The 22,608-nt window shown below is 41.6% G+C and overlaps 1 protein-coding gene and 2 long non-coding RNA genes across 3 annotated transcripts in view; 2 read left to right on the top strand and 1 right to left on the bottom strand.

The window, feature by feature from the left end:
• LOC145459145 (hemicentin-1-like) overlaps positions 1 to 4,789 on the bottom strand; it is an 87,128-nt gene extending 82,339 nt beyond the window's left edge. The window contains exons 1-4 of the mRNA XM_080337772.1: positions 4,455 to 4,789; positions 2,739 to 2,850; positions 494 to 611; positions 302 to 424 (exon numbers count right to left, since the gene is read on the bottom strand). Of these exons, the coding sequence (XP_080193898.1) occupies positions 302 to 424; positions 494 to 611; positions 2,739 to 2,850; positions 4,455 to 4,752 (651 nt within the window). The 5' untranslated portion in view covers positions 4,753 to 4,789. The remainder of the gene's footprint in view (positions 1 to 301; positions 425 to 493; positions 612 to 2,738; positions 2,851 to 4,454) is intronic.
• Positions 4,790 to 10,540: 5,751 nt separating this feature from the next.
• LOC145459148 (uncharacterized) lies at positions 10,541 to 21,135 on the top strand. Its single transcript, XR_013921291.1, has 3 exons — positions 10,541 to 11,107; positions 20,305 to 20,435; positions 20,944 to 21,135. It is a non-coding gene; the product is annotated as an uncharacterized LOC145459148 (long non-coding RNA).
• Positions 11,338 to 11,977, top strand: LOC145459149 (uncharacterized). The gene is made up of 2 exons (XR_013921292.1): positions 11,338 to 11,369; positions 11,487 to 11,977. It is a non-coding gene; the product is annotated as an uncharacterized LOC145459149 (long non-coding RNA).
• Positions 21,136 to 22,608: the final 1,473 nt, after the last annotated feature.

The following is a 22,608-nucleotide window of genomic DNA, read 5'->3' on the forward strand; positions in this document are numbered from 1 at the left end:
ACTTGAAATTGACTCCTGAATTTTGCTCCGAGTCACGAGTCAATCCACATTTCTGATACGTCGAGTCAAGTCAAGTCAAGTCATTTTAGCAAAGTGACTCGAGTCAAGTCAAGTCATACGAAAAAGGTGACTCGAGTCATCCCAACACTGCAGAGAAATATCAGATCCAAGTATAAATATGGCTTTGCACCAGGAGTAGCGGTATAGTGACATTATGTAGCTCCAAAATATGAAGACATTCTTCAAATGGGGTCAAGTATCTGTTAGAGTGGCTGATACATAGTTCTTAATTAGAACTCACTTCGGACACATCGTCTTTCGTTATGAAGAAGACTTGCCCCGAGCTCGTGGCTGCAATTTTTTCATACGCCTTGTATCCCGGACTTTCACGGTTGTTGCAATCGCCCGTCAAAACAAACACAACCTGTATGTGATGACATGTGTCTAGGTCAAGTTTAGGTCATCATCCGAAAGTCGTGAAAGCGATGTATACTTGACTCTGCTTCCGTTGAATGATTTTCAAGATGTCGTGAAGTCTCCCGTAATCTTTCGCGCTTGCGTCGGTGAACACGTAAATAAAAGAGCTGGGAAGGGAGATCTCAAGTGCTTCCCTGTGAGTGAGGATATAGCGAGCGTCAACGCTGGTGTTATAGCCTATATATTTGATCGAACCCCAGTGGTTTAGTTTTAAATCTAAGTCCATCCTTGAATTATTTTAATATTGTGGAAAATCCAACGGTGGTCACTAAAGATGTACTTCTGTTTCGGTGTGCTCAAGTTAGGGTTGCCATACGTCCGGAATTTGCCGGACATGTCCGGAATTTCACTGTTCAAACTAGCGTTCGGGAGAAATTTCTAAAATATGCCAAATGTCCGGAATTTTGACGTAGGCTCATAATTTTTTCGTAAATCAGCATAAAAACAATATTTTTTGGGAATATTTATGCTGATGCATGATATTTTTCTTCGCGCTGAATGCGATTTACTATCACATTTATTGATTTTAATATGGAGACTACCACCCTCGCAAAAACTGCCATAAAATATAAATTAAACAACCTTCATTGCAATTGCCTAATTGCAATCGCAATTATAGGCGAACGGTATATTCCTAGAGATCGTTAAGGCCGTTTAAATGCTTTATTCAAATATAGTGGTTCCAAACGGGGGGGGGGGGTCGTTTGCGTTTATTCTGGGGTTTGCGAATATTTTGAACGTAATCAGCTTCCAAAATAGCCCGTGAGTAAGTCTGGGCAAAGGTGCTGACTTCTTTTAGTAATCAGCTCGTCAAATTTTGATCTGGGTCACGGAACATTTTCAAATTGGATATGGAGTCGCGACCATAAAAGGTTGGAAACCACTGGATATCGGGTGTTTATAAAGCTCCGTGGTGTGCACCGGCATAACGCTGATAAACAATCTTATCGGTGGGACATGAACATGACCAATGCGCAATTACGCTCCCTGTATTTTCGAACTCATCATCCTCCACCAGCTCTACAGCTAACTCTGATCATGTGGGCGGAGAGTATAGTATTCCTATAGTAATATATGGAACGACCAATATTATTGACAGAATTCATTCAAATAATTTAACGACCAGATGCATATAGAAACCAGATTCATATAGCAAGCATCCCCCCCCCCAGAAGTTCCATCGATTACCCTACAGTGTGGGCTCAAAATCATTGTTTATTTGGGCGGGAAGGGGCTGAAAACATGTGCTTTCGGTCCCGGTTACACAACACACAGTCACATACTCCTGAACCAGATCGTGACCACCAGTGGTCTATAAGCAAAGCTTTGCTAGTGTGACGTCATAACTCATTTTGAAATGCGCTAGTGGGTGCTAAAGAGTGTCCGGAATTTGGGTTGCTGAAATATGGTAACCCTAGCTTAAGTGAAATTGTCTACCTGCTCGAGTGATTTTGGTTTTAAGCAAAGTTCACGTCTACTTCGGAAATGGCACCACCCCGAAATAGCCACCAAAGTTTGAAAATCGGTATTGTTTTAAACGATCGTTCGACGCAATTGATCATTGTTATGGTCATTGTGTTGCGGATTTCCCGTCGTGGGAACAATGTCGATTTTTAGACTTTGAGTACTACTTCGGGGTGGTTCCGTTACCCTGACAAGATTTTTTATCTGTATTTTCGGAATCAGCACTGCAAAAGCTTTCTATTGAGACCAGACCAGACCCATTATGCTGCTCTTAGATTGCTCAGCTGTAAACTTTTCTGGGTATTAGAGCGTGGCGGCGGGCGATGCGCATGCTCATTGCTCATCTATCCGTAGGTTAGTTATCTCGAGTTTTTCCAAGCGATATACTTTTAATATTTAGAGTTCTTTACCTATTATAAGGCCTTTTTTCTGGATAACTTTGTGTCACTTTCATGGGGAAATTGTCGCAGAAACAGGTCGGTAACATATTATATAGTTGGGGAATTGCACTTGCACTGTTTGGGAATTGCACTGTTGTCGCCATTCCGCCTTAGTTCCGAATATACATATTGCAATTTTGAAAGCTATCACTAGTGATCAGCCAGTAAAATCCAACGAAGCCTACCGTAGTCACAACCAGTCTGGCCCCGCAAAATAATCTAGTATAATCGGCAGATCAGGAATCATTACATGGGTGTATAACTGTATATAACCATTGACCAATGACCATATAGTATAAGAAACACCACGAAGACCAAACCAACCGCAGTAGATGCGCTAGCCATATTCATATATACCTAATAGCAGTCAGACTCATCTCCGGACAATCACCTCCGCCACGGACGTACAGGTCCTTCAGTTGACGCTGGAAGTATTCCCCGTCGCTGGTAACCGTTATTGGCCCGACAACTGAAATTCAGATTCTCGGTCACTACTAGTATATGCAGAGTAAATTAAAAATTCTAACCGGGAAGTACGATATTGAATAAACGAATATCGTAGGCCCCGTTCTGACACAATTCAAAAGTTTTCAATTCAGCATCCAGTGCTGAATTGCCCATCAAACGATCTAGCGAAGGTCTTTTAAACGCAGACATACAAATCGGAACAAGAGACGTGTTTTGAGAAATGGCGATGTTGGACGAAATAACAAAAAAAGTCTGTAATGCATGCTATCAGGTGATTTTGAGGGAAATTTTATTGTGGCGGGGTTCGGCAACTTTCAGGCAGGAGGCCAGATTCGAGCAGCCAACAACTAGCGAACGCGTTACGACTCGCGAACCTATGATTGCTCAACAGACGACCTGGGTTTTCACGATTTACAGATAATATATTTCTATATATAAATTGAATATACAATGGAATGGTATATTCATATTGAAATGAACCCAAGTATTTTCAGCTGACACTCGCCAGGGGTAATCGTCAGCAACGAGTAGAAAATTGGAACGAACATTGTATATCAACAATTGTATCACAAAATATGACGTCACCCGTATGAAATTTCGAATAATCGGGGAGAAGAGAGAGCTTAAGCTTAATGTACTTTTTTAGATGGTACACGAATTCCTTTTGTATACGCATAGACTTGGTTGGCATATTTTGAAAATAGACGACTCGAAATTAAGGATTTACTGATTTTACTCAGGTCTAACAGGATACTATCGACTATCGTATTCGTGACATATGCAAACTTTTGTAGTCGTTGGTAATATCTGTATCTGTGCTGTTAAATCGTGTGGCACGTTCCATGCAAATGCATTGTTACATTTCTTCTTAGATAGGTAATTATAAGAAGCTAAAACTCCGTACGTTGGACGATTTTAAACGATACACTTTCGAGCAAGTTGTCATTTATATGTACCCTACAAGAATAAGGTTTAAGATTTCAGTCAGGTGTAAATATCACAACAAATCATGTTATACTCAAGAGTCTGACTCAACGAACAGTCCGTAGTAACATAATGTTGTGGTAGGACCTATAGTCTTGTTTTGCTGCTATTCATTGATCCGCGACTGTCCATTTTCACCCATAGGTGAGTCACAAAGTAGGTCACGCCAGACTAAGGTAACGATTCTAAGGTGAAACGTTTGCGCTGGTATCTCGCTCGAGTTTTCGATTGCTAGAACGCTCAGTCGACTCTGGTTGTTTACAGTAAACTGTTTACTACGACTCACGGATGCGCCGTACCGTAACCGGATATTCCATGCCCCCCGCAACATTTCACAAAATTCAGCAGATGTGAGCCGGATTAAAGTTGATGTGACTAACTGGTAGAAACGGTGCGTACATAATGTTCGCGATCACGTTATATATGCGAGCCTTGAAGGATAATTTCGCCCACAGCAACGCAAACGCAAACGCAAAGCGCACTTTGACTAATTAATGAATACAATAAATTCAGGCGCACAAATTGAATTGATTTTGTGTTAGCATTGTAACATCGGGCAACAGTTGTTGTTGAACTCGATCCAGGACTTTTACAGAGTCTCGCACCATCCCCATGACTTACCTGGATCGTGAAATGGCACGAGTACATAGTCGTGCAGCGGTTTCTCTGATCTGTTCAAAGTCGTGGCTAATATCCTCTTGGCACCGGCGGTGACCTGTCGTAAATCATCCCACATAGACCCAGTCACATCAAAAACGAACGCCAAAGTTGCAGCTCCGGGTGTAACTGCACTCATATTTCTTTGGAAACTGGAGCTTCGTATCCTTCCCTTTAGTCGCTGACCGCAAGATAGATGCACGCAACATGATATTAAGACTAGTATTGCAAGCGGCACATGCATCGCGTTGAAGCGTTGCATTGCCGTTGTATAATTCTCTGTAAATTGATTATTGCGTAGTCCAGTGATAATAAAACATGGTGTCGTTTGTTATGGTCAAGGATAGCTGGTGATAATAATATAATGTTACGTTAGTTACATTATTCAACTTGAACCGATATGTGCGGCATTGATTTATTTCTAATCCGGCGACGTTTCGGTACTTAATTGGTGAGGCACTGATTACTGGAACATCTACGTAAGAGGAGACACCGGAATTGAACTAAAACTCAATACATTGCTGTGTCACAATCAACAGTGTTGTGTTGTTGCGGTGCAGTTGTATGGAGCCAAGACGATTGTCATAATCCAATGCGATATTAGAGGGGGTTTCTGGTGCACTGTCAATGATCCCATCTTGCCTTTCCAGGATCAGAGCGACAGTTGATTTTAAATAATACCGGCTTAAATCAGCTATCAGTAACAAGCATCCTTTGGCTTTGACCGCGTAATTACTCAATGAGGCAAGTTAACCATATGCCTCGCGCTGTGTTGAATCATGAGGCTACATAAGCAAAACTAGTTATCCCTCACAGTCACAGACGTCACAAATGAATAAAGTTATAGGCCAAACTGTGGAAAATCGGGATATAAAGGTATCTGTGGTATTGGTTACATGCGATAGACATGCATCATTTGGAATATCATGTCTAATTCTGATGAATTGTGCATTCCGATGCGAGGCTCTAATAGTTGCTGTCACACAGCGCACCTATCATATTCTCGAACAGGATACAAGCAATTTCGACTGTGAAAATGTTTAAAATAAATCATTTAAAAGGATCATAATTCATTCGACATGAAAACAGATAGGACACTAGATTTTCTGAGCGAATGTCCTGGTTTCAGAGCGTATCAAGTTTCGCGTCACGGTTATTAGTACCAACTACTTTCTGCAGTCGCATGTAGTGGAGTGGGGAAGTCGCTGTAGCGGTATATACATAAAAAATCTTTGTTTTGAAAAATTCAATCAATCAATCAGGTTTATCAATATTTTCATCGTTTCAAAACATCACATGACTGCGATACCATGAAAAGATAGGAAGGTGTCGAAACAAATTGGAGTAGCCTATAAGATCAGACACCCACCTTAGCCTAGACCAGGGGTTCTCAGCCCTTTCCTGGCCGTGGCTCATTTTCCGGTTATAAAATGTGCTGTGGCCCACCTGATATCTTACAGTCATAATCCTGTTTAATGCGTCGTCATGGACAGCGCCGATATGCCTGTCTCAAACTGATGATATTTAAATCTCGATCTCCCGGGATAGGAAATCGCGCGAAGCGCGAAAAAATATTTCAAGTTGAATAAATATCCTCCAATAAACGGCCAACGGAATAATCTTGGGCCCCTTCGAGCTCCCCAATTGGGGGTGTGGGTGTGGGAGTTACGGCCCTGGTACATCGTATGCTAAAACCTCCTAAGTAGATTATTTTCGTCCGCTGCTCCATTCGCGTCGCGAAACACAATGATGAGATCCCCGCACTGTGCGATTAGGACTTGAGTGATACTATTGTGGGGAATATTACAATCATTCTGGGCCAGCATCGAACAATTCATTGGTGAATGGGGTACTACAGAGAAGTGGAGAACGATTCTCCAATATGCATGATGTAGGCTACTTTGTACGTCTTGTACCAAAACAACTGAAGTTGCGATGTCAGAATATTCAATCCAATGATACAATCTATTCATGTGAGTCTTCATTATGCACAATGATTTCCAGGCCGGACATCTTAAACCGACTTCCAAGAATAATGCGCTCCGTTAAATCCTCAATCGATTAAGATTCGTTGCGGTGGTGCAGTATACCTCCGCCTGAAGTTGCTAATAATTTGCAATTATGACTACCCCTTTCAATGGCATACGACATACGACCCTGCTGGAATACTTGGTTACTTCGGCATTATCTTCCAGTTAGGCCTATTATACGCTTGAAATTTTTTTAGTTTCTGTTAGCTGTAGGTTGTCATAGCCTGTAGAAAAAGCCACCGTTTCTCACTAACGTTTTCGATTTGTACAAGCTGACATTCATACGTGCCACTACGTCTAATCAGAGTCGGATAAAAAGCTTTATGTAGCCTACGTATAATTAGATAATACGAATGTATTTTTAGCGAATAACATATGAAATATAACTGAACTTACATTAATACTGAAATTTTCTAAATAGCTCTGTGGCCCACCAGTGGGCCATGGCCCACCCTTTGAGAACCCCTGGCCTAGACGAAGTAAATAAGAGACATGCACACTGAATGAAACGTAATGCAGATAATATAAGACTCAAGCGACAAAATGAGGTAGCATGTGGCGGAGGGCGAGGTCGATGTTAGGTCGTGGTCCGGTAATCCTGAAGACTGGCTAGTATTCATTTAAAAGAAAAGCGGAAAGGGGACTTGAACGAGTAGCTTTTCTTCCCGAAAAATTATTTCAAGCATTATTCTCGTCACGTTATCAGCTTAATTTATAACTTGACCACTTTTTACAAAGAAATTTGAATAAATAGGATGATCGAAATGCGTTACACTTCACAACGTGTACTGCGGTATTCGATACCGTCGTTCATTGAAATACTGAAACCCCATAATGTTGATCCATTTCCAAGATGCCGCGAACTATTTAACCCTTGGATACGCTGCCGAAAAGGCGAAAAATTGGGGACCACTAACCTAGTCCTTGACAAACAACTTTACTAAACTGTATGAATATTTTCGGATTCACCAAAATTCTGTATCGACCATTTGGTTGTAAAAGATCGTCACTCTATTGAATATTCCGGACCCGAAGTGTAGAACAGTATCTCGTCGGCTATCCGACATTCGTCGAGCGTGTCCAAGTCCACATTCAAGTCGAAATACAAACAATTTCTGCTGAATCAATGCTAGTTAGCCCTCAAGTTTACCGTACCACGACCTGACATATCGATCTCGCCTTCTGAGACATGTCACCTCTTTTTCTCGCCTGTCCTTCTATATTATTTTCTTGTACTTTCATTCAGCGTGCATGCCACTTTTTTACATCGCCTAGGCCAGGTGGGTGTCTGATTTCGAAGACTACTGCAAGTCGTTTCGACACCTTCCCATTTTTCAATGTATCGCGGTCTTGTGGCGCATTGCAATGATGAAATTGTTAACAATGTATTGAATCTGTCGAATATATCTCATATAAATTCACTTGTGAATTCTAAACTCCTTGCTTATACTTATCCCGCTTCGGGGATTGAGCGTCGGTCTCAATATGTGCCTTTTTCAATTACATCTGTATCATGAATCTTGTCTCCGAATGAGTCAATTCGGTGACTTAATCCTCATTACTATTGCAGGTAATTCCGTCTTTGGTGTCCATCGGAAACCCCTTCAGTCACAGCGATAGTGATAATATCGCACAACACGCTGTAAAGGGTGATCGGTAGCCAATTGAGCGTATCACGAGATCACAATCCTGCAAAGAGTATTTTCGCTTCACTTGCAGCATTTCACCTCAATCTTGGCTATTCCTGGAAGTCACCATTCAATTATCAACCGCGAATACGACTGATGATGCTTGTATGGTTGGGCAAAACAAATAGCCTTCACTATGCCCCAGGAAAGGGGGTCTAGACGGTGCCGTGGGTGATTCACAGTTACATAATTTTAATGACCGCTTCGTTGCACTTAGGTGATTTGTTTTCACACCGTACCTCAGTTAGAACTTGCGACTCATATGTATGTTGGGTTGCATTTAAAACAAATGGTGTTTTAAAACACTTTGTTCAAAACATGTTTTAAACAGTGTTTTAAACAACGGCCTTTTCAAGTTGTAAAATTGTTATGCCTTAATTGTGTAAATACTTTTTTTTAAAAACATGTTCTATTAGCCTACAGACAAATACCACCCGATATAGCTGACGTATATCGATATGAAATGGTTGGAACCCTCAAAATAATCGGTTCAACATTGATAGTACATATATTTTGTCAAAGGAGCTATATATTTACCATATATTTTCAATTGTCAATGTCAATCCACTATGATGTCACAATTGAATATTCGTGACGTCATGGCTTAAAAACTATGTTTTAAATTAGGCCTTGTTTTAAAGATGTTTGTTATAAATATATTTTTGTTTTGAATGCAACCCTGTAGCCTAATTTAATCATTCCAATAGACCTAATTCTGCTTTGGAAAATCGCAGCGCTGCTGCGGGAGATCCGCAGCACAATTGCGGGAATCTCGATTATCTGTTACTAAATCAAGCGAATATAGCTTAATACGAATCATAAATTGTCGACACATCGTAAAATATATTTCGAGTGGTGCTCGCACATTATTAGCATCTGAGGCATTTGTAAAATTGTCGAGCATAAATTATATATACCTACAATTAACTATGAACTGGACACGTTCCGTCAATTATACAGATTTGACCTATGTTGACTGACACTGAGGTGAATTGGCCAACCACATTGATGATAGGTGATAGCCAACCTCGAGCTAACTCTAAATGTCGACGGTGAAACGGTACATCGAACAAAGGATTAGTTGGCTGATCGGACGACACCAACTTTGCAACGCTACCCTTACCCGATATATACTAATAAGCCCCCGCATCAGATCCGGAAGTTCCAATCATAATACTCAATTTTGTCCGCGGAAAGGTGACATAACAGATTACGTGAAATCTTGCTGATACTGATACCTCCATTCCGTCGAGAGTTGCAAACATTTAATGTAAAACTATTTCAGATTGTGCGACATTATTGTGACTTCAAATTCAAAATTTTCCATGCTGCTGTCACGTGCGGATGCCAATTTACGTCACAATGGCACCACCACAGACATGATTTCTCGAAGCCATGAGGGCCGGCTAACAAACGCTTCAATAGCATTAAACTCGTGTGTGTTGCAATATCGCAAATAAATTACGACTGGTAATGTCTTTTCCGATTTGACGGAAGTCTTGTGACATTCAGGAACTCAGCAGTTACTCAATATTTTAGTATATGATTAGCAGTTAGTCGAGCAATCTTCTACAGTTGACATTCAAAGATAGTGATTTCCTGATGAAAAGATGGCGGCTGGTGTCGGACTTTTGGCTTTGGTGAAAATTCCAGTAGAATCCAAGTAGCATACACTATCATTATATGTCTGTTTAAAATCAATTATCCAATCTTTTAATGAAAGACATCCGACCAACATAGGCTATACGGTATTTTTCATGACCCACAAATGGAAAATCACTGCTGTAGAGTGTACACTGTACACACAAAAAAATCTGGTAGATTTACTGGGAAATCTCTGTAAATTTTGCAACGAATTACTAGTCGCAGCCAATAGCTGTGAGTAGCTTGTAATGTTACATTTTGATGTGTAATATTACCTTAATTTAGCTGTAAAGTCAAGTTACCAGAATTTATTCGCAAAATTACTGGCACTTAATCGTTCCTGCAGTATATCAGGCTATTGGCAAAATTGATTAGCTTGAAAATCGCTGCGGCCAATGTTATACGTGGAACTGAATGTTACTGATATCATTTTTTTGTGGTGATTTGACCTGATTCAACCACGTTCGCGAGACTGGGGTCTATCATACGGAAATTGTTGGCCCTAGTACCAATTTCAGTAAAGTACATACTGGGGTAAAAGAAACAACTGACAATCGTAGCTAATGTGGTACACCATAGCCACTATATTATATTATATTATAAGGCTATGGCTATACGGCCGGTTTCGTTGGTTACCACTATCAGGGATAGGTTGATAAGTTAAAATATCAGTTTAGGATACGTATAATATTGTTCGGGAAACTGGAAATATCAGCACCGCATGCTAAGTTGACCATTTGTTAATGGCGGACATGGCGATCTGTCATAGGTTACAGTAGGTTAGGGTTACGCGTTACTGCTTTTTCTGAGTTTCGTAGTAAACAACCAACGCACAACTGTGACATCACAAGCAGCGTCTGGGTAAGTATATGTATAGTAAGTAGTGAACATCACGTGGAATATATAATCAATTTATACGAGATTAGATGGAAAAGAAAGGGACTATATGTAATGATAATTGTTTCTGTATGAAAAAATACGACCTAAATCAAACATTATAACGTGGCCGGTAAATATTATTGGTGGCATGTCAGCGGATGAATACCACTCGATTTGAAATCGTTCGAGTGTCGTATCGTCGTCTGGCCATTATTGAGATTTGAGCAAAGGGTGGAGCGCCAATATGGCATCGGTCATCGGTGTCTCGCTAAACGTACCGGGATTCCAACCCGGGTGGAGCGAAGCTTGTTGTGCTTGAAGAAAGTGGATCCTTGAAGATTCCTAGGAATGCTGAATGGGATACGCATCGTAAAAGGTACAGTACTACATAGTATTTGTTACCGTGAATATCTACGACTGTGCACACCATCGGGATGACTTTGATTTCATTATTGAAATATTTCATTCGCCGCATTCTCTGTTCTATTTTGGGATATTAGTCGACTTACATAGTGACCTGTGATACCACATACTCCGCCACAGAGGAGTTGAAACTGTTGGTTTGTTCATGTAATTTTCGGGCCATAGCATAGAGATGTTGGCACTTCCGGCGCTTCTTCGTTATACGATCAGAGAGAGTGAGTGCTCCCCATGGTACCGATAAACAATGTTCCCATTGAACATGATACAATGTGACGTGTTTCACATGATATCAAGCTGTGCTGCCCCTGAACTCGATATTTTTTTCTACGCAGGCGACCTGGGTTCGATTCTCGCCAGTACCCTCTTTCTGTGAGTCGCTGCTTGGAGATCCGGTGATGGGCATGGAGATTTAAGCAAATGAGAAGCAGCAAGGATTAGAGTCTGAATGACGATAACCAAAGGACTTATTTTTATATTCAATGAACACAGTGTGAAAGTGGTTTTTACTCGTATTTCGCATAGTCATTATGCTATAAAGATACATTAGCGTCGTATTGGAAGTTCGGCCTTGCTCACACGATCGCTAGTCATGTCGGCTGATTAATTAAACTAATTAAATTCAGTGGTTCAATCACACAATATATGCAGTTCAAAGAGACATTTCGGATGAAAGTTGTAGAGAAGACAGACAGAGATTGACCTGCGACTCGGAACCTTCTGACTTGGTCACGACCCTGGTAGATTGAGTAGTGCAGTTGTTCTCAGCCTTTTTCATATAAAGGTTCAAGTTCAAGTATATTCATAAAATTTTATCACTTCAAAACATCACAAGACTGCAATACGATGAACGATAGGAAGATGCCGAAACGGCTAGGAGTAGTCTTAATATCAGACACTTACCTGGGCCTAGGCGATGTAAAGAGGAGGCAGGCATACTGAATGAAAGTAAAAGAAGATAACATTATGTGGCAAGTGACAGGAGGCTAAATCGATATGTCAGGTCGTGGTCCGGTAAATGGTGAGGGCTGACTAGTATTCATTTAGCAGAAATTGCTTGTATTTCGACTTAAATGTTGACATGCTCGACGACTGTTGGATGGCCGGCGGGATACTGTTCCACACATCAGGTCCGGCATATTTTATAGAGCGATGAACTTTTCGGTCGATCATATGATATTTGGACGACGTGGACGCGCGTGTGTTGTACTTGTGCGCTTTTGATTCCGAGGTAAAGAAGTCTTTGAAATATTCGGGGCAACGCATAATTAGTAACGGCTGCATGCGACCGTACGTCTGCAGGTTGGCCACCAATATGGTCGGTTGAAACAAGAATGAGAAAGGCTGGCGCTAGATACTGTTCAGTGCTCGAGGTTCCCGGAGGCCGGAGCACCATCTAACACGGTAGTTCTCAAACTCGACTCCCAGTACACCCTGGCTACACCCCAGCAATTATGTACGCTGCGCTATTTATGAACATCTCGCAGAAAGAACCAATTCAAAATATCTGAGCTCTCGCGGCGCGATTTCCTCAAGATTCATTATATAGAAAGATATCGCAAGCTGAAAACATATTAACTGAAATCTGTTATACTCCAAAAGGAACAAATAAGTCAATTACCAACGTTTAAATTGTGAAAAGCATTTGCTTATCACATCACATAAGGTTTAAGCAATGTCATTTACAGGCTGCGTGCAGCTGATATGAACAATGAACGTTGTATGATATTGCACATCTGGATTTGTATTTAGTCTGAATTTAATACTTAAAAATCTCTCATCCACAGTCGTCACCTTCCATGGGATCAAACTACCAGTTAGATTTGCTAGTTTGAGAACCACTGTTCTAAGGTAAATACTTCCTATATTATTTTTTATGTTTAATGTCTGGCGCGACAGCCCGATATTAAAGCCCAAGAAGTTTGAAAGGTTTTGACTACTAAACACCACAGAAGTCATAAAGGAGATTGACGTAATTTGGATCACGAGTGCGATTTCAGTTTGGCCACTCCATTTTGTGATTATTTCATGGATGTGCTTATAAAAAACCAATTCGCGCGTGTCTTAGGTAGATTCTTTCTCTGTATGCGTAGAATTCGGGTATTTAAATTTTATCTACAATAGGGTTACCACTTACCATACGTCCTCTTTTAAGTGGATTGGTCCTATATTTTCGACTTTTTTGAAAGTGTCCTCGGAGGACGCCCAAATGTCCTCTTGTTTGAGAATTTTCGTTAAATATATCGTAAAATCGAGACAGTGAACCGGCACTGAAGTAACGCTCCGCCAGGTATTTAGGGAACTGGGCCGGAAAGGTGACTATTTTCCAATCAACCGACCACGATGTGGGAAAAGTTTACCATATTTTCAGGACTTTCCTCCGGTTTTGCAAGTCCGATTTTTAAAATATGGTAACCCTGCTTTACACACAGTAGAAGCGTGTTTGAAACTAACATGGTTATGATGCTGTCAGCATTGTGTGTCCTGGAACTGAACCAAAAGTGGTATTAGCAAATCTATAAACAGATCGTTGCTCCCAGATTTAAATTTCAATCCTGTTCTAAGAATCGGGACACAGACTTTCATCGCTATAGTTTTGACAAATTGGTGATTGAGGTCGACCAGCCTAATAAATTTCGCCACACTTTCTGACGCATGTACGATATCATCAAAGCAATGCTTGGTTTGTTTTAAATAAGCATCTCCAGCATGTCCTCACTTTATATAATTAAATACCAATATTGCGTTTTGGTTTATAATCATAATTTTATATGGTGCGGCCCGCGACTGGATTCAGATGTGGGATGCGGCCCGCGAGCTCAAAAGTTTGCCCACCCTTGCCCTAGGGTGTGCGAAACACCCGGTTGAAGACTTGAAGAGCCTTGTACTAGTGCTTGGATGGCCAGGTGTTAAAAAACTGTTCTGCACTCCTATCCAAAATACAGCGTGTTTTTTGCGAGTGAATAATGCTTGCTAGCAGAAATCGTTTTCGAGAGCTGACACAAAGGTCCCGGAGGCTCCAGTTTGTCGAAAGGGTGAAAAACCCACATGGTTGTGTTGAAGCTTTTGCCTTATGCCTTGGAACATAAGGTGCAAAACGATCAAGGAGAGTGCGTGTTCTGCTCCTTAGTTCAATCTAACTTCAGAATTCATCACAGTTTAATAATGGTAAAGCAGCCTTTAGACTACCACCAAAATCTCAATTTTTGTGGCATCTCGCGACCTGAGCGTCACCCATGAAATGGAATCCATTTTTAATATTACAATTGTATGATTTTGCGTACATGTATGACATGAAGAACGTTGTAGTGGCGCTTATCTCCCTTAAGGATCTGGTGCACCACGGTCTGAAATTACCTCCTGGTATAAGTACCCTTGCAATGTAATTCAACATCGTCTATAAACGAATCAAATCTTAAAGGATTCTACGACACGATAGCACGACTTCAGCCACAGGGGTTAATAGCTCAGGCTGGACCAAGAGGTTATAAGTCGTGAATGGGATGTCATGATTACGGCATGACTCAATGAGAAAGGACCGTTGAAAATCATATCTTGCACAATTCAGTAGAAAATGGTCGACGGTTTCGGCGATATTACAATGGAGGCATAGCGGAGTATATCTGAACATCCTTTTAGGGGTATAAGTAGCTTCTGAACAAGAGTCAATCTGGCGAAACTATGTGATATTCGTATTCAGCAACCTCGAAAACCCCCAGAAACGGCGCTCAGATGTACTGCAAATTTTTGTCATCTTATTGACCAGTGTAATAATCGAATGTAATTGTCGCACCGATTTCGATTCGACCTATCAATTCTCAAAGTATTCGGTGGTAAAACAGCGTTGTGCCACACGAGTGGGCACGACTACATTTGAACAGCAACTACAAAGCCACGTTGTCAATCAAGAACGTGGATAACTAAGACGTTGTTTGTAATTTGAATTTGTAATTATGAATGTCACTTCCACGGCAGTTCATTTCTCGCCATAGATCAGGAAGACAATGCGTATATGAAAACTGCATTGTCATACAGGCGTCACGTTTTCTGCTATTCTCATTGATCAATCGACGTATCGTGCAATCCGAAATTTCGTGTCGGGTACACTTAAATTCGGGAGTGTATTGATCGCAGGTGCGACAACTTAAATTTGAGAATTTTGAAAAGGGGTCCCGAGCCCCTAACCGTGAATAAGCCACTGTATTAATCTATCAAAGACATGTTTATACTGCCACAAGAATAATTATACTGGTCACACTGAAGATTTAATAACAAGTTGCAGCAATATTGATAAATTATACACAAAAATATAATTTTCGCAAAGAGCCATACTTTATGCCCAAAAGAGCCATATATGGCTCGCGAGCCATAGGTTCCCGAATACTGCAATAGACTTCATTGCTGGACGGACTCTATCGGGCGCAACCATATCGCGGAACAAGTTTCAAACCATTGGGATTTGTACTCGCATTAATAAGGTTGCTGCATGCGCCCATATTGCTCTTGCTGCAATAACACCTTGACAATTAAAATCGCACCATTTCACGATTTAATTCGACTGGCTGATCGATACCTACGTATGCCGTAGGCTCCGGGCTGATATTAACCAGCGCGTTGTCGGTATTAGAACACTCTATACGTGCGTAGCCAGTGAGTTTCTCATTTAAAACTAGAAATCCCGTCCTTTTGAAATGTCAATTCGCAATTCGTATTATCGATGCGGAGTACTGCAAATTAGCGGGAATCATTTATATGCGAAATGGGTCATCGATATCTCATGTGCACTATCGTCGGTGATTTGATTTAGCGCGTCTGCATGCAGTAACAATCTCTGAGTGTAATATTGTGTGTTTATGTATCTTTTTGATTAAAACTTGTGCCCGCGTCTGAACAAATCGTGCTCGTTGCCATTGCCGAATCTGGGCATTTAGGTATGACTAGCGCACCCTGTTATTGTAATTATTGCGGGTTTGCGGCATGTCTGCAATTTCGGTATCATTTCAACCTTGTCTGCCGATTGTACAGTCCGACAAAATTGATCACTACTTTGTATTTCGCACAGCGTACTGATGCTCTAACGATCGTTATGAGATGTAAAAATTCGACCTCATCGCTAGAAACTTAGAATTCATCGCGCGCTCTGTGAAACACCATCTCCTATCGCGATTTGACGACCAAATATACGGTCACCTTCTACGAATTAAAGTGCAATATTTGCATCGATGAGGGCCGCAAGCCGCGTTTAAAATATTTTGTGAACCATTTTTGTGATAAATATTCTCTGAGCGCAAAGTGGATCGGCAACCAATTGTCGCGATGCGAGCTACTCAATACGAAGTAAAAGCCCATTGTGTTGGAGGTAAGGACTAATTACTGATTGACCGCACGCTTTTGTAATCATATTTCTTGTCTGTCTTTCGTGTTCCAGAATTGTTGTGCCCTGTCACTGCTCAGTCCAGAGTTGAATGCCGAGTGCTCGGCAATCAATAACCTAATTTCGCAATGATCTCAGCGGGAGATCGCGTTGCGTGCACAGACGAATCTCGCTAATTGATTGCGACCGCGCGTAACACTGATTATACGACTTGTTGAATGCAACTGAATATTAGCATCAGAATGGTCATTTCAAAAGGACGGGGTTTTGCGTTTCAAAAGGAGGGGGTTTCGACACCCCCCTGGCTACGCGCCTGCCGCCACCCCATGCAAAAATAAAAGTCGGCGCCTATGCTTCCATACCTTACCGTACCATTGTTGTGAGCACGAAACAATATTCGTAAGCAGTCTATTACTTCGGCTTAAATGAACTAATACCTTGACTACGATACTCGCAATACCAACAGTTAAGACAACAGCAACATAAATGAATAACGGTTCTCAGTACGCGAAACAGGTAGACAGTCTGCAATCATTACAGTCCACGCCAGTACATTACGACGAATGATCTTTATCACAGAAAGGTAATCACAACAAAAGTGAAGTCGGTACCAATTTGACACCAAACATACAACAACCATACCATGCCCTGGTCACAGGTCAATCTCTCAAGAATTCACCAGCGGCTCAAGTCCGAGTCACAGGTCACTCTATCTGTCACAGTATTGTTGCACATATACTTCTGTCTGTCTTCTCTACAACTTTCACCCGAAATGTCTCTTTGAACTGCATATATTGTGTGATTGAACGACTGAATTTAATTAGTTTAATTAATCAGCCGACATGACTAGCGATCGTGTGAGCAAGGCCGAACTTCCAATACGACGCTAATGTATCTTTACAGCATAATGACTATGCGAAATACGAGTAAAAACCACTTTCACACTGTGTTCATTGAATATAAAAATAAGTCCTTTGGTTATCGTCATTCAGACTCTAATCCTTGCTGCTTCTCATTTGCTTAAATCTCCATGCCCATCACCGGATCTCCAAGCAGCGACTCACAGAAAGAGGGTACTGGCGAGAATCGAACCCAGGTCGCCTGCGTAGAAAAAAATATCGAGTTCAGGGGCAGCACAGCTTGATATCATGTGAAACACGTCACATTGTATCATGTTCAATGGGAACATTGTTTATCGGTACCATGGGGAGCACTCACTCTCTCTGATCGTATAACGAAGAAGCGCCGCACTTCCTCGATAGTAGGTAGACATCGAAATGTGTTTACCATGATCACCAATAAATGTTTTCCATGAACACGAATAAAAATTTATAAACGTCAAAATGAATTGTTGTTTTTTGTGTCTTTATAGAGGCGGATATTAGGGTCGGGTTGGGGGGGTATTAGGATTGGGGAAAGATGGATATTAGGGCTTGGGAGGGGATGTTAGGCTTGGGGGAAATTAGGGTTATGGGAGGGGAGATATTAGGGTTTGGGAAAGAGGGATATTAAGGTTTGAGGAAAGGGGAATTGGAGGTGGGTTGGGGTTAGGTATCCCAAGATTAGGAAGGGGGATATTAGGGTTGCGGGAGGGGGATATTAGGGTTGCGGGAGGGGGGATATTAGGGTTGCGGGAGCGGGGGATATTAGGGTTGTTGGAGGGGGTATTAGGGTTGCGGGAGGAGGGGATATTAGGGTTGTGGGAGGCTGGATATTAGGGTTGTGGGAGGGGGATGTTAGGGTATATTAGGGCTGTGGGAGAGGGGATATTAGGGTTGGGTGAAAGAGAGATTGGAGGTGGGTTAAACCCCGGTTAGGGGTAATCTAACCCCAAAGTTGAACCTAACCCTAATATCCCCCTAACCCCAATATCCCCTCCCACAACCCTAATATCTCCCTCCCGCAACCCTAATACCCCCCTAACCCCAACCCTAATATCCCCCCTCCCACAACCCTAATATCCACCTCCCACAACCCTAATATCCCCCTAACCCCAATCCTAATACCCCCCACAACCCTAATATCCCCTCCCGTAACTTTAATATCCCCCCTCCCGCAACCCTAATATCCCCCTAACCCTAATATCTCCCTCCCGCAACCCTAATATCCCCCTAACCCCAACCCTAATATCCCCCTCCCACAACCCTAATATCCCCCTAACCCCAATCCTAATATCCCCCCTCCCACCCTAATACCCCAACCCTAATCTTGGGATACCCTAAACTAGGGTTACCATATTTCAGCAACCTAAATTCCGAACACTCTTTAGCGCCCACTAGTGGATTTCAAAATGAGTTATGACGTCACACTAGCAAAGCTTTGCTCATAGACCAGAGGTGGCCACGGTCCGGTTCAGGAGTATGTGGCTGTGTGTTATGTAACCGGGACCGAAAGCACATATTTTCAGTCCCCTTCCGCCCAAATAAACAATGGTTTTGAGCCCACACTATGGGGTAATCGATGCAACTTCTGGGCGGGGGGTGCTTGCTTTATGAATCTGGTTTCTATATGCATCTGGTCGTTAAATTATTTGAATAAATTCTGTCAATAATATTGGTCGTTCCATGTATTACTATATATATAAGCTTACTACTCTCCGCCCTCACGATCAGAGTTAGCGGTAGTGCTGGTGGAGGATGATGAGTTCGAAAATACAGGGAGCGTAATTGCACATCATTAAGTCATGTTCATGTTCTGCCTGTATAAGATTGTTTATCAGCCTTATGCCGGTGCTCACCACGGAGCTTTATAAACACCCCACATCCAGTGGTTTCCAACCTTTTATGGTCGCGACTCCATCTCCAATTTGAAAATGTTCCGTGGCCCAGTTCAAAATTTGACGAGCTGATTACTAAAAGAAGTCAGCACCTTTGCCCAGACTTACTCACGGGCTATTTTGGAAGCTGATTACGTTCAAGATATTCACAAACCCCAGTTACGGAAAAATAAGATGAATATCGGCCTGGTGTAAATGACCATAGTAGTCGACAAACACCACGAATACCCTGAAAAAAAAAAAAAAAAAAAAACACAAACCCCAGAATAAAGGCAAAAGACCCCCTTCCGTTTGAAACCACTATCTTTGAATAAAGCATGTGAACGGCCTTAACGATCTCTAGGAATATACCGTTATCCTATAATTGTGATTACAAGTAGGCTTATTCCAGTAAATGAAGGTCGTTTTTATTTATATTTTACGGCAGTTTTTGCGAGGGTGGTAGTCTCCATATTAAAATCAATAAAGGTGACAGTAAATCGCGCGCAGCGCGAAGAAAAATATCATACATCAGCATAAATATTCCCAAAAAATATTGTTTTTATGCTGATTTACGAAAAAAATTAGGAGCCCACGTCAAAATTCCGGACATTTGGCATATTTTAGAAATTCCTCCCGGACGCTAGTTTGAACAGTGAAATTCCGGACATGTCCGGGAAATTCCGGACGTATGGCAACCCTACCCTAAACCCAACTTTGGCCCTAACCCTCTCCAAACGCAAAAACAATTCATTTTGACGTTTATAAATTTTTATTCGTGTTCATGGGAAACATTTATTGGTGATCCTGGTGAACACTTGTCGATGTCTACCTACTATCGAAGAAGTGCCGAGATGTTTCCATCCACTGCTGGATTTGTTTGGCACACATGCCACCTCAAATGAGGAACCTTTTGCTTCAATACATTAGATCAGTGGTTCTCAACCTGCGGGGCGCGAGAAATTGACTAAGTCTGTCTGAATTCTGACTAAACATGTGTTTCACAACCATTTTCACTTTTCAGAAGACGATTGTTGAAGAAGAAACTTATTTCGTATTCAAGAAAGCTCGCCAAATTCAAACTCCAGCAGTCGCATTCAACTTCATTTGAGCAGATTTTTGATATTCTTTGAAGATTTAGAGCAATTCCCACGTGTAAGTCATTCATTACTTCATAGATTTGGCAGTAGCCTAAAGCTCAGTGCGCTGGGTAGCTGTTGGTAATAGCTGGCGAACTGCACTACTTAAGACAGACTAAGATGCAATATAGGTTGATATGCGGCGGCTATGCCCTGGAATGCGGCCTTAGGCTACCTAAGTAATTGAAATGTGACCGTGATTAGCAAAAAGGTTGCCTATCTCTGTATTAGATGATGTGCTCTTTTTGACGTGACGATAAGTGCAGGGGGGCGTAAACTTTTTGGCCATCGCCGAGGGTGGCGCATGTCCAAAAAGGTTGAGAACCGCTGCATTAGATAAAGTAAGTCATGAATCTCTGCTATATCATGTAAAAGGCGGAGCCGTCGTCACAAAATGTACCAGTACCGGTACTTAAAAAATTGTTATATTTTTGTTAGCCTATTTGTCTTAGTAGTTATTGTATTGTCATGTCTAGATTAGGAACTTTGCTTAATATAGCGACTTACGCATGAGTTCTTTTTAGTGGAACTGCAAGATACTAGTCACACAGAAGGAATGAAGACGAGAAAAAGAAACAATTGGAAGTTTATCCGGCGGTGGAATTAATTCACCTTTTCTTGGGACCACTTGTGCTATATTTGCATTCCTCCTACAGAAGAATTAGACCTCCAGCAGCAATACTTTTTCATCTTGAATCATGAATGAATATACAGTTGTCCCAATGTCGTTTTTAGAGCGTGAAGAAACTTGCTGTATTTTGGCATCGCGTTGCTTTGGGATAGGTATGGATGTACGTGAATTTAGAAGCTGGCATGTAATCTGATTTACAAAGGACAGCATGTAGGGTTGTAGGTAGGCCTACTAGGTAGGAGGTAAAATGACAGTCTCCTCGTAAATGTACAGGAGAGAATGTAGATTGAATATACCAGAGGTGACTGTAACATTACAGTCTGGCGTGTAAAGCTAGATTACCGGACGGGTGTAAGTTGAATTTACATTGAGTGACGGTAATGTTATATTACTGCCAAGTGGCTGGCCACCCTGCTTCCAGACATTTCGCGTTAAATCGAGGTAAATTTTTTTTTGTGTGTAGAATGTAGATTAGGGAGAAGCGGAGTTTTTCGTTGATATTCCCTGGATCAAGGATAATCCGACAATTATCAACGAAAAACGCGAATAACTCCGCTTCTACAAGTCGGAATGACTCAAATTTGTTTTGCATCGTCTTTGAAGACAGCTCAACAATTTCAAAGGGTTGACAGAAAAATTTGAGAATTTTTTTTTTTAATTTTTAATAATAAATTAAAAATTTCAATTCAAGATTGCACGGCCTTTACTGGTTGAAATTGAGTCAAATTTGGTGTGCATCGTTTTCTTGGACAACCTGACGATTTAGTCATTCCGATTGATATGATAGTCACGTGACCAGCTACGATCATCACACCAACAGCTACGATCATCACACCAATCGAATGGTGGTATGCGGATCTTTCAGTCAGAACTTGGCAAGACATCATCTTTCGACCAACATGCAATACTGCGAAATTCAGCTCCTATAGACCGCCGGCTGATACTGTCGACAACACCGAAAGGCCACTTCCCGGTGCTAACGATTCCGGCCCCATTTACACCCATTTGCCAAGATATCAATTTAGTTACAAGTTGCAAGCAATTATTGTTCCGCCATGCATGAGGGACGGAATTTCTCCGGGTACCAGACGGTTGGCGAGCGTGTCCAGTTTTCCACACTAAGTCGAAACACAAGCAGATTTTACTGATTGGATACTAGATAGCCAGCGCGAGAGTACGGGACCACGATCTGACATCGATTCGCCTTCCGTCACATGACATTTCATAGTCAACGAAATCTTTCTCTGTGATATCTTCTGTTAGCGTACTTTTCATTCAGTGAGTAGGCCTACTGTACATGACACATATTTACAGTTTTGCATGAACTTAGAATTGCCACCATGATGTCGGAAAACAAGCTGTTCCAAAATATCGCAACAACACGCACCATACGTCAAGCAGTTTTTCTCAGTACATTTTAATTGCCTCCGCAGAGGCTACGGCTGCATTTCATGAACTCAGTCGTTCATTTCATCCCGACAATGACGATTAGGAATGCGCGCATCATGATTGGAAGCACTGATCGTGTATTTGACACGCTGTCGACGACGAGACGATC

The sequence above is a fragment of the Botryllus schlosseri genome, chromosome 16 (assembly GCF_051294905.1).
Source record: "Botryllus schlosseri isolate E-star chromosome 16, Bs_hap1, whole genome shotgun sequence".
NCBI lineage: Eukaryota > Metazoa > Chordata > Ascidiacea > Stolidobranchia > Styelidae > Botryllus > Botryllus schlosseri.